General features: G+C 52.4%; 1 protein-coding gene across 1 annotated transcript; it reads right to left on the bottom strand.

Annotated features, from left to right (window-relative positions):
• Positions 1–775: 775 nt before the first annotated feature.
• On the bottom strand, positions 776–11,092 carry DPH7 (diphthamide biosynthesis 7; the record flags this gene model as incomplete). Its single annotated transcript, XM_014952313.1, has 9 exons — positions 776–2,808; positions 4,641–4,813; positions 5,005–5,070; positions 5,849–5,921; positions 7,074–7,240; positions 8,562–8,656; positions 9,364–9,451; positions 9,875–10,011; positions 10,988–11,092. Coding segments are annotated over 9 exons (1,515 nt in total), but the record flags the coding sequence as incomplete, so codon positions are not given.
• Between the last annotated feature and the right edge of the window lies 1 nt (position 11,093).

The following is an 11,093-nucleotide window of genomic DNA, read 5'->3' as shown; positions in this document are numbered from 1 at the left end:
AGAGAGACAGGGAACTGCTGGAGAGAGTCCAGTGTGGGGCAACAGAGATGATGGAGGGATTGGAGCATCTCCCTGCTGAGGAAAGGCTGAGAGAGCTGGGGCTCTTGAGCCTGGAGAAGAGAAGGCTGAGGGGAGACCTTCTTCATGCTTCCAAGTGTCTAAAGGGGGGGTTGAAGGAGGATGGAGCCGGACTCTTTCCAGTGGTTCCCAGGGACAGGACGAGGGGCAACGGGCACAAGCTGGACCATGGGAAGTTCCACTGCAATGTGAGGAAGAACTTGTTTGGGGTGAGGGTGGCAGAGCCCTGGCAGAGGCTGCCCAGGGAGGGTGTGGAGTCCCCTTCTCTGGAGATCTTCAGGCCCCACCTGGATGCTCCTGAGTGCTGTGCTCTGGGCAGCCCTGCTTTGGCAGGGGAGTTGGACTGGATGGGCTCTAGAGGTCCCTTCCAACTCCAACAATTCCCCGATTCCGAGTCACTGGCTCTGTGACACTCTTCAGCCTCACTAACCTCAGACTGTTGCCTGCATCTCGTCTCACACAGCAATAAAAAAGCCAATTACTACCTTTTAAGAGAAGAGGCACAGTCCAAAGCTGTGTCGCTGGAGGATACACCCTCGGCCTTCCCGCCCAGGTGTGAGGGAACTGGATTGTCTGCTCCGTCTCCCCAGGAACGGCCGACGCCACCAAACGCCCTCAGAGAGATGGAGCCATCACAGGACGAGGCAGAAGGTCCTCAACAAGGATTTTTTAAAAAAATCAAAACAACGAAGGAAAATAAACCACTTATATTGATTTTATTTTAGAAACATCCAAAAATAGGGTGGTTTTGTTTGTTTGTTTGTTTTTAACAAAAGCTCTTGTTGACAATACTAATACGAATCTTCAGGTAACAGCGCTTAAGAATGTTTTCTAAAATGCACATTCACCCTTGAAAAAGGCGTTTTGAAGCAGTAAAATCCTCTCCTGCTGCCCCTCGCCACAGAGGCAGCGCTGGTACAGACAGACCTTGTTGCTGGTGTTTCTTTTCCTCCAGGAGACTAATTCTTTAGGACCCTCAAAGAGAACCCACGATAGCTAGAGACGTTACTTACCTACTTGAAGCTGTTTTCTGTTTCTAGGAAGAGAACAGAAGTGTTCCAGAAACAGTGGTTTTGCTGATACTTCACAGTGAAAAAAGAAAGCTAATGGAGCAACCATGAGAGATTCCGCAGCCATTCCTGGAGGTAGTTAGGGCAACGCTGGAAAGATTTTGGTTTCCGTACTATTCCGTAGTATTTTGAACTTTGAAAAATGTCAGGAAACACTGCTTGGACTTTTTTGGAGGTTTTGATCTTAAAGCTGTTCACCTTTACGCAACGGAAAGATCTCGACTTTGGAGCTAAACCTACATCTCAATGAGTTTGCTACCAAGAGGCCGGGAGGGGTTGATGGTGGCACTAGGACACAGCGGGGCTCATGACACCGTTTCCACTAAACCAGGCTGTGCCCTGCTTGGAGAGCGACGGAGCGAGATCACAGCCAGGTGAGGAGTCCCGTGTCAAAATCAGACTGTGCAAATCAGACCAGAACCCCCCCAGGAAAGGCCCTGCTCGGAGCTGCTGTCACTCAGACTGGATTTCCCTCTGAAAAAGGACTTCTCTCCCCCAACGAACCCTACGGGCACGTCACACTGTCAGTATCTGGACCATCTAAGCACCTTCTAAAGGTACACACTAGGTGACAGGTGGCACAGCAAAGCCTCTGCATGCACAGTGGAGCCACAACACACGGGCTTTCCCGAGATGCCCAGGAAATCTCAGCTCACACCCCGTGTCTACACGTAGCAGCGCAGCCAAGTTTGGTTTGTGGTGGGAAGAGAACAGGCTTAACAGATCCACGGTGGAAACGCAAACCAGCCTTGAAGGGATTCAAATACAGGGCCCAAACAAGCGGCCGCTGCGAGGAAGGCTCTCCTGCTTGGAGCTAGCACATCAAGGGAAAACTAAATCAACGCGTCTGTGCTCGACCACACTCCTCAAAGCAAAGCCTTTCCTCAAGTGCCGAAAATAAAACACCGGTAATTCCATCAGTATCAGCCTTAAAGGACTCACAAGCTCAGCGAGAAAACTGGCAAAGCCCAGCAGAAATCAGAGAGGGCAGAAGCTCCGCCGTCGCTCTCCGCACACAGGAGTTTCCCACCCCCCTGCCCCAGGCCTGGTCAGTGCACGCCCTGGGCTGCTCCCTCAGAGGGAGAGGTGGTACCCGCCGTCCCCGAGGGGCTCGCCAGGCTCATCTCCCACTTCCAGACGTGGAGGATGTTGTCATAGAAAGAACAAGTCGCTACGATGCTCGTTTCTTTGGGGCTGTCTAGAGACCTGGCTGAGTCACCGCTGCTCTCCAGGCCCACCCCATTGGGTCTCCGAGCGCCCAACTGGGAAGCCCTGGGTGACTCGGGGTCTCCCCCTCGCTCAGGGCCCCCCGACAAACCCAAACTCCCTTTTAACCCAGGGCCCCTACCCAGGGCAGCAGCCCCAGACTGCTTAGGACCCCCCTCTGCTTTGGGTGGCGAGGCGGGGCCTTCGCTCTCCTCATCCAGTACCACATCAAAAGTAGCTGTAGGAGACTCGTAGATGATCTTCAGGTTCTGGACCTGCAAATTCAGTCTCTCATCTCCTTCCTCTGACCTTCCCTCCAGCTCCTCCGCAGAAGCAGAGTCCTGTGTCGCCGTCAGGGAATCCCTGGGGCACAGCCTCGACCAATCAGCCCCGTAGGCCAAGGAATTGTGCAAGACATAGGACGACAGGATGATACATTCCTCCATGTTCTCCGCTAAAAAAAAAAAAAAATAATAATAATAATACTGAAATGAGTAGAAATCAGGTTGTGAAATGGTTTGTTGCAGACTGCTCAGAAGCCATTCCAGCCCTGCCAATGTCCTACAGGAAGACAATAACCTTCTCTGGTTATTGCCTTCTCCACAAGAGGCAAATGTTCTAGGAGAAATGAGGCACTGCCTCTCCTCACCATTTTTCAGCCACCACTCACGACCCTTGGTTTTCCCTGGCTCAGTAAGGAGACAGGAGAAGAGCGTTTAACATCCATGAGGTTTAAGACCCTCATTATTCAAAACAGCTAATACAGCTCAAGAAAGACAAGACAGATGCCACAGTGATCCCCACGGAGCCAGAAATGCAGCCGGTGAGATCATCAGACCAGGTTCTGCTTATTAATAACTTGCAGATGTGTTCTTCCCGTGAGCTGTCAGTATTTGACTCTGATATTAAATGGACATCGAGTTCCTCCCTTCCCTCTACAGCAGAAATGTTACCCTCATTTCGCAAGCTGTGGATCTGCCCAAGGCCTGGAGAAACCCAGGAAGGCAACCATTTTATGCAAGATTGCATTTGTAATGGAGATGCAAACAGCTTTTCATCATGTAAATACCTTCTGATTCACACCGAGAGCTTATTCGGGTTATTCTCGATTAACCAGACCGCACGGCGCTTCCTTTTGAGGCAACAACCAATTCAGCAGCAGGTCAGTGCCTTCTGCTGACAGCACAGCATCGCCTGACACTCGGGAGAACCTCTGTGACCCCCGGAGATGGACACAGACCAGAAAGGTTGTGTCACCAGGGAATGCCTCCACACCAAACCAAACCAAACCAAACGGGCTTTCTTCCCATGGACAGGAGTTACAACACTCGGGAGAACCTCTGTGACCCCCGGAGATGGACACAGAGCAGAAAGCTTGTGTCACCAGGTAATGCCTCCACACCAAACCACACCAAATGGGCTTTCTTCCCATGGACAGGAGTTACGAGAGATTTACACCTGAATCAGGAACAACCTGTGTCAGGAACAGCGTGGGGAGTAGGGCCCGAGAGGTGATTGTCCCCCTGTACTCGGCACTGGTGAGGCCTCACCTTGAGTGCTGTGTCCAGTTTTGGGCCCCCTACCATAAAAAAGACATTGAGGTGCTGGAGCGGGTCCAGAGAAGGGCAACAAAGATGGTGAGGGGTCTGGAGAATAAGTCTTATGAGGAGAGGCTGAGGGAGCTGGGGTTATTCAGCCTGGAGAAGAGGAGGCTGAGGGGAGACCTTATTGCTCTCTACAACTCCCTGAAAGGAGGGTGTAGAGAGATGGGGGTCGGTCTCTTTTCTCAAGTCACAGGCACAGGACAAGAGGAAATGGCCTCAAGTTGCCCCAGGGGAGGTTCAGGCTGGATATTAGGAAAAATTTTTTCACTGAAAGGGTTCTCAGGCATTGGAATGGGCTGCCCAGGGAGGTGGTTGAGGCACCATCCCTGGAGGTGTTCAAAAGCCGGGTTGATGTAGTGCTGGGAGGTCTGGTTTAGTGATGATGCTCCTTGTTTGTTGTGTGGGTGTCTATTTTTGTCAGTTGGGTTGACGGTTGGACAAGATGATCTTTAAGGTCCCTTCCAACCTAGAAGATTCTGTGATTCTGTGAATAACGGTGGTGCCTTTGCACAAACCGTCAGGCCAACAGCGAGGACGGGTCTGGGAAAGCTGGAAAACCTCAAGGTGGAATGAAAATCCATGGCTGTTACCCAACACCAAGACCTTTCCAGCGAGCTGGGAGCTGGGGCTCCCCCGTGAACCCAGCGGTGGGAAGGGCAGCTCTGTCCCCCTGAACACTCACCCATGCTCCCGCGGCAGTCCAGGATTTTGAAGCCGCTCTGCATGCAGGCTGCCAGCAGCACAAAGTCACAGCTCGGGTGCCACTTCAGCCTCCAAACTCCCCCTTCCACGTGGGTGTCCGCCAGCGGCTGCTTCATGTTCCTGGTGTCCCACAACAGCACGTGCTCGTCGTAGCTGGGGACACATTGCAGATCAATACACAGACAAGCAGCAAAGCGGCGCGACAAGCACAGAGAAAAATCAGGCTGTATGGCATGGTCTCCACCACAGTGGCTTTGGGAAGAGACCACCTCTTCAGCAGCAGCACGTTCAAAATGCCAGAGGAGGCTGGTCACACTAGTGAGGAGCAGCTGGAAGGGATTTACCTGCCGGTAGCCAGAAGGTTCTCCCGGTGGGGACTGCACTGAATGCTGCACACCCCCATCGAGTGTCTGCAAAAGAGGGAAGAGACAGCAATCTGTGATCTGAGAAGGGATTCTTCCTTGAATGTCAAGGATTTTTGCTCCCTATTGCTGCACGAAGGGATCTCAGGAAAAGAGAGTAAAGTGAACTCAAATTTCAGACCACAGAGGCAGAGTTCCAGCTACACAATCCAACAACCTTCCCAGGGCAAAGCTTCCACTCACACGCTCTCTCAGCACAAATGTTTTCTAGTAATAGTTGTACCATAAACTGCTGTTCAGAGCCCCTAAGAATTTCAGCACAACTCCATTCCCAGGAGACTTCCCTCCCAACACTCATATTTCCATAGCAATAGTCCCCAGTGTATTCTAAGGTTACATACAGAATGTCACTGGAGAGCTGTGCATATTGTTTTAATCATATTCTAAAAGATTATGCCACCAGAAAAAAAGAGATTACTTCAAATGAGTGAACGGAGGGGCACAAAATTTTCTAAAAAACATTCCATAAGATACCCAAACTTAACACACAAAAATTCCCCAAATAAAAGTGTAAATCAGGATCCTTCTTTTAGCAAGAAGCTACCGCCATCCTCACGTGTGGAATGAGCAGTTGGTTTAATACATTGAAGGACACAGAGAAGAAAGTTTCAACCTGAACTTGTCCTGATGAATAAACCTAACAGCTGTCTGCAGTGCCCGAGGGAGGCAGGAACAGGGCTCTGCTGTCACCACACACCTCGGGACGGGGCACGGCAGCAGCGCGTGGCCACAGGCTGTGGCTGTAGGTCCAGCTGCAGACACTCACCTCTTGCTGGTGAAGACTGGAGTCTCTGGGCTGCACCTGGTGTCCCAGCCCTTCAGCAAACTGTCATCGCCCCCTGCACAAACACAGACCATCCTTATCCCCAACACCATCGGCGCAGGACACGCAGACAACACCAAACCGATGCTTTTCCACCCCAGGATCCCATAGCATTTAACGGACAAACCAAACCTCATTCGAGGCTCATCGTCCTCATCACCACGGGAGAGACCCACACTGACAACACCCTCACTTGCTAAGCAAACAAAAAAATTAAGACAAAAAGACTGGACTCTAGAAGCTCTCCACTCTCTTTTGCACACCACAAGAGATTATCATTGACAAGCGGCTGAATATGAGCCGGCCGTGTGCCCAGGTGGCCAAGAAAGCCAATGGCATCCTGGCTTGTATCAAAAATAGTGTGACCAGCAGAAGCAGGGAGGTGATTGTGCCCCTGTACTCAGCACTGGTGAGGCCACACCTCGAGTGTTGTGTCCAGTTCTGGGCACCTCAATCCAAGAGAGATCTGGAGGTGCTGGAGCGAGTGCAGAGGAGGGCAACGGAGCTGGTGAGGGGGCTGGAAGACAAATCATATGAAGAGCGGCTGAAGGAGCTGGGGCTGTTTAGTGTGAGGAAGAGGAGGCTGAGGGGAGACCTCATCACTCTCTACAACTTCGTGAAAGGACACTGTAGAGAGGTTGGTGCTGGTCTCTTCTCACAGGTAATTAGTGACAGAACGAGAGGGAACGGCTTCAAGCTCCAACAGGGGAGGTTTAGATTGAACATTAGGAAAGAATTTTTCACCGAAAGAGTGGTCGGGCATTGGAACAGGCTGCCCAGGGAGGGGGTGGAGTCACCATCCCTGGCTGTGTTTAAGGGCCATTTAGATGCAGTGCTGAGGGACATGGTGTAGGGGAGGACTTTGTAGAGTAGGGGAGATGGTTGGACTCGATGATCCCAAGGGTCTCTTCCAACCTCAATGATTCTATGATTCTATGATCTTTTTTTGCCAAAGTACAGTTTAAAAGGCACAGTTTCTCCTAATTAACTCAAATCACTTCCCACAACCAAGAAGCCTTTTACCCCTAGCAGAGGCCCCAACTCTTTCGAGAGGTGCGACACAAGCAGGATGCACAACCCAGGGAAGTAAAATCCCAAGGAACACCCATCCCTAAACAAGGTGCCCCCTCCCCAACGCCCCCTAATGATATTCCCAGCCCTTACAGACCTGAATACACAACATCAGTGTCCCAGTAATTAAAAGCAGCAATCCAGGCCTCAAATTTGTGAGCTTCCCACTGGTTCAGGACATGCACAGAAGGAGCGGATTCATCTACGGAGAAGAGATTGAGCTTCCCCTCTGAATCACTGCTGATCACTCTCAAAGGACATCCGCTGCAGTGGAATACAGAGAAAACATTAGAAATTACTGAAACCTGTGCTCTAAGAAGGTGTTAGAGTAAAAAAAAAAAGCAGCCAAATATAGACAGATAACATAACATAATATTAGAGAGGTTTGATTTAAGTAAACATTGCCAGAAAACAGTAGTACAGCGGAAGGAATACGTGAATTTATACGGTTCTTCTCAGCTTCAGCCCATCTCATCTTAAAATCATCTACTCTGGTGATCCCCATTCCCTGATCTCACAGGGGGAGCAAACCCCTCACGCTCACGAGAGGGGAAGAAAACCAGCCTTGGGTCTTTCTTTCCCCTAGATGCATAACTTGACTTCTCACATGCTTGATATTACATCAATAAACCATGTGAAGAGGGATTTTTATTTTTTTTTTTCTTCCAAGTCAGACTGACAAGGACTTGTCAGAGTCTCCTCCCTCTTTTGGAGTCTGAAGGAATGGTTTATTTCCCTGCTGTCACAGCCACCTGAAGCACTGGCAGATCCTGACCTTTCCTGCTCTCTTCCTGGGGCACGGGACAGTTGCAGTTTCTGGACACAGTGGTCTTGGAGCACTGGCAAAAGTTTTGCAGCTCACAGTACACAGATTTTCTGACATCCCCTGACATAAAACAGCTTTAATTAGCAAAAGGTACTAAATACTTGCCCTATAGCATTAAGCACGCGACTGCCCGATTCCCCCAGTTTCCAGCCTCACACCAGAGGCACCACTCTCTGCTTTGCACTTAACTTACAGAAAACATATTCCCTACCTCCTTCAAGGTAGGGCTAATTCATGGCATTTCATGCAGTGGTGCCATTTCTGAAGTCAAACGTACAAGCATTCACAGGAGGAAGGAGCCACTTCCCAACCAATTCTCCTGTTTCTCACTAACCCACGTTTCAATTTCCTACACATGCTGTTATTAGCAGTTCTTAAGCAGAACTTCACAATTTCAGCCGTTCTAAGAGCAGAGCTGGAACCAGTGGGTCCATCTGCATCCCATTCTGGTCCTTCCTTTCAGCAAAGGCAAGAGGAGAGGTGTCCCTGGCTCACCCACCACCATTCCCCAGAGTACACCTCACATTTGTTGTTGGGTTAAGTCTCTGTTACAGCGGCCACAACACGTGCTCTTGCTCCTTTGTCACCCTTCTCTGGAAATAGTAACTTCCAGAGAAGGTGCAGGGAGAAAGACAGGACCAAGAAACTCTTAAGCCACTTCACAAAAAACCACCAAATTCATCAAAGTCCTCAACATATGCCTGAAAGCTGTCACACACCCAGCGACCTCCACCCCCAGCCCTGGTCTCCCATCCTCACCATTGCTCGCGTCCCGTGGACCAGTCTAAAGACAAGGCCAGACGCTGCGCCCCGAGATCGACCCTGAAGCACGGCTCCAACCTGCAGCTCTTCTTCTACTGGAAAGAAAAGGGGTGGGTTAAGGCTGGGAAGACAGCAGGTCCGTACCACCATGGGTACTGCAGGTGCTTTCCAGAGACCCACGAGCACTTCAGGGTCCTACAATGAAGAGACAAAACGTCCCATGGCAACGTGCAATCACTCAGTCCTGGCTGATGGTTAAATACACACATCCATGAGATCCCCACCCTCTCCTTCCCACCAAATCCCCCTTAAACTTTGCTTCTTCTCAATTAATGACGAAGTGCAGGAGAAGCGATGACCTGAATGCTGAATTCCCTTATAGATCCACTTCTGCTTTCTTCACCCTGTGGGGATGGCTCTCCTGATGACTCTCTTCTCTCACCAACCCAAAGACACGACACCCCTCTCCACAACTCTTCCTTCTTTTTAACAATTTTGCATCTTCTGCTGTGTTCACCCATTAATCCATACTCTCAAGACACAGTTCCCAGGTTTTGCTTCTGCCCCCCTCATGCCTCTCATCTCCCACGCTCTGCCCAGCCAGTCCTTCTGGTGCCACAAACAAATTTGTGGGATTTACGAGAAACATCATCAGAAGACAGAAGTAGTCTTTAAAAAGCTACGCCCTGGAAACCACACAGCTTCCCTACAAGTCTCTGAACACCGCTAATAAATCCAGAGGAGTATTAAATCTGGGATAAGCACGGCTTCAGCAGCAGGAGGTGTTACAGCCACCTACCTCGCTCCCAGTCAGGTGGCAGAACTCTACGGCACCCGTCGAGTTCGCGATGCCAACCATGGGGTGTTCTGCAACGGGAATGTGGCACCTGAAAGATCAAGTCAAACAGGTCTGGAACGTCCATCTTCCTTGTATTTTAAGAGGAAAGCAAAGTTGTAACTTTTATTCCAGGATGCACGAGGAGAAGGTACTTGATCAAAAAAATCTCATGAAGGAAATCTAAGACTCCTCAAGTTTCCACAAACCTGAGTAAAGGGGACTATATACAGGGGACATGTACTAAATATTATTATATAAATAAAAGAGGTCCACAGTCAGTGACCAGCAGAAGAGCATAACAGAAATGAGCACAACCTTTGCTCACTGGAGCAGAGAATACTTCCCCCCAAGAAGCCAGGGACAGGTCAGTGAGTAAATATTGCTGTTGCTGCCACACCGACAGCCAAAAAAAGGACCCCAGAGGGGCAGATCACAGCACCGTGACCTCCACGCCTGGAGGGACCAGCATTACCATTTGATGTCCAGGATGGCAGCGGTGTCAATCCTCTGGATTTCGGTCAGTGGGATGTAAGGCTGCTCCTCGTTGTAGTGATACAGGTAGAGGCGGCCGGTCCGGTCACAGGCCCCATTGCTTCCTCGGGAGTCGGTCTGCATCAAAAAGTGGGAAGAAAAGAATAAGTTTAGCAGCAATTCTGCCTCCCCCAGCACTCTCCCCACCCAGGATCTTACCAGGACCAGCCGGTGGGAGCAGGGCAGAGGGCTCCTGCTTGTCAAGTCCCTCTCTTGGGGGATTAAATTCCCCCACAGCTCCCTCAGCCCCAGCCACGCTCCCCGTTGGGGCCTGCTCAGCCCCACATGCTGTGGCCACCTTGAGCCAGCCCAGCTGGGACAAGGCACGGCCCCACAGGACCAGCACTGAGGTGGCCGGGGGGGCAACCAGCACCTGGCTGAGGCCACTGGTGATGGCTGAGGTGGCCAGCGAAGGGCAGGAAACCACCTTGGGCCTGGCTGAGGGAGCTGGGGCAGCCAGGGGCGACCCTGGGCCGAGGTGGCCAGCGAAGGGCAGGAAACCACCTTAGGCCCGGCTGAGGGAGCTGGGGCAGCCAGGGGTGACCCCGGGCCCAGCTGAGGTGGCTGAGGTGGCAGGGGCAACCCCGGGCCCAGCTGAGGTGACTGAGGTGGCAGGGGGCGACCCACAGGGCCGGTCTGAGGCAGCCGAGGATGACCGCGGGCCCAGCTGAGGTGGCCAGGGGCGACATTGGGCCCAGCTGAGGTGGCAGGGGCCACCCCGGGCCGAGATGAGGTGGCCGGCAAAGGGCGGGAAACCACTCCAGGCCGGGCTGAGGGGACTGGGGCGTCCGGGAGCGACCCGGGCCCAGCTGAGGTGGCCGGCGAAGGGCAGGAAACCACCCTGGGCCCGGCTGTGGTGGCTGGGGGCCACCCCGGGCCGAGCTGCGGTGGCCGGCGAAGGGCGGGAAACCACCCCGGGCCCGGCTGAGGGGGCTGGGGCGGCCGGGGGCGACCCCGGGCCCGGCTGAGGCGGCCCGCGAAGGCGGGAAGACGTCGCCGGGCCCGGCCGCAGTGTGCCGGGGGATACCGGGGGGTACCGGGGGGTGGGTCTCACCGCGGCGGGCGGGCGGAGGTGGTAGGTGCCGCAGGCCAGGATGCTGTGCCAGCCCTCCACCGGGCACCACTCCACCGCGTCGGCGCTGAACTCCGTGTCCACCACC

The sequence above is a fragment of the Calidris pugnax genome, unplaced genomic scaffold, assembly GCF_001431845.1.
Source record: "Calidris pugnax isolate Ruff unplaced genomic scaffold, ASM143184v1 scaffold135, whole genome shotgun sequence".
NCBI lineage: Eukaryota > Metazoa > Chordata > Aves > Charadriiformes > Scolopacidae > Calidris > Calidris pugnax.
The sequence above is the reverse complement of the archived record's forward strand: the minus strand, read 5'-3'. Positions and strand labels throughout refer to the sequence as shown.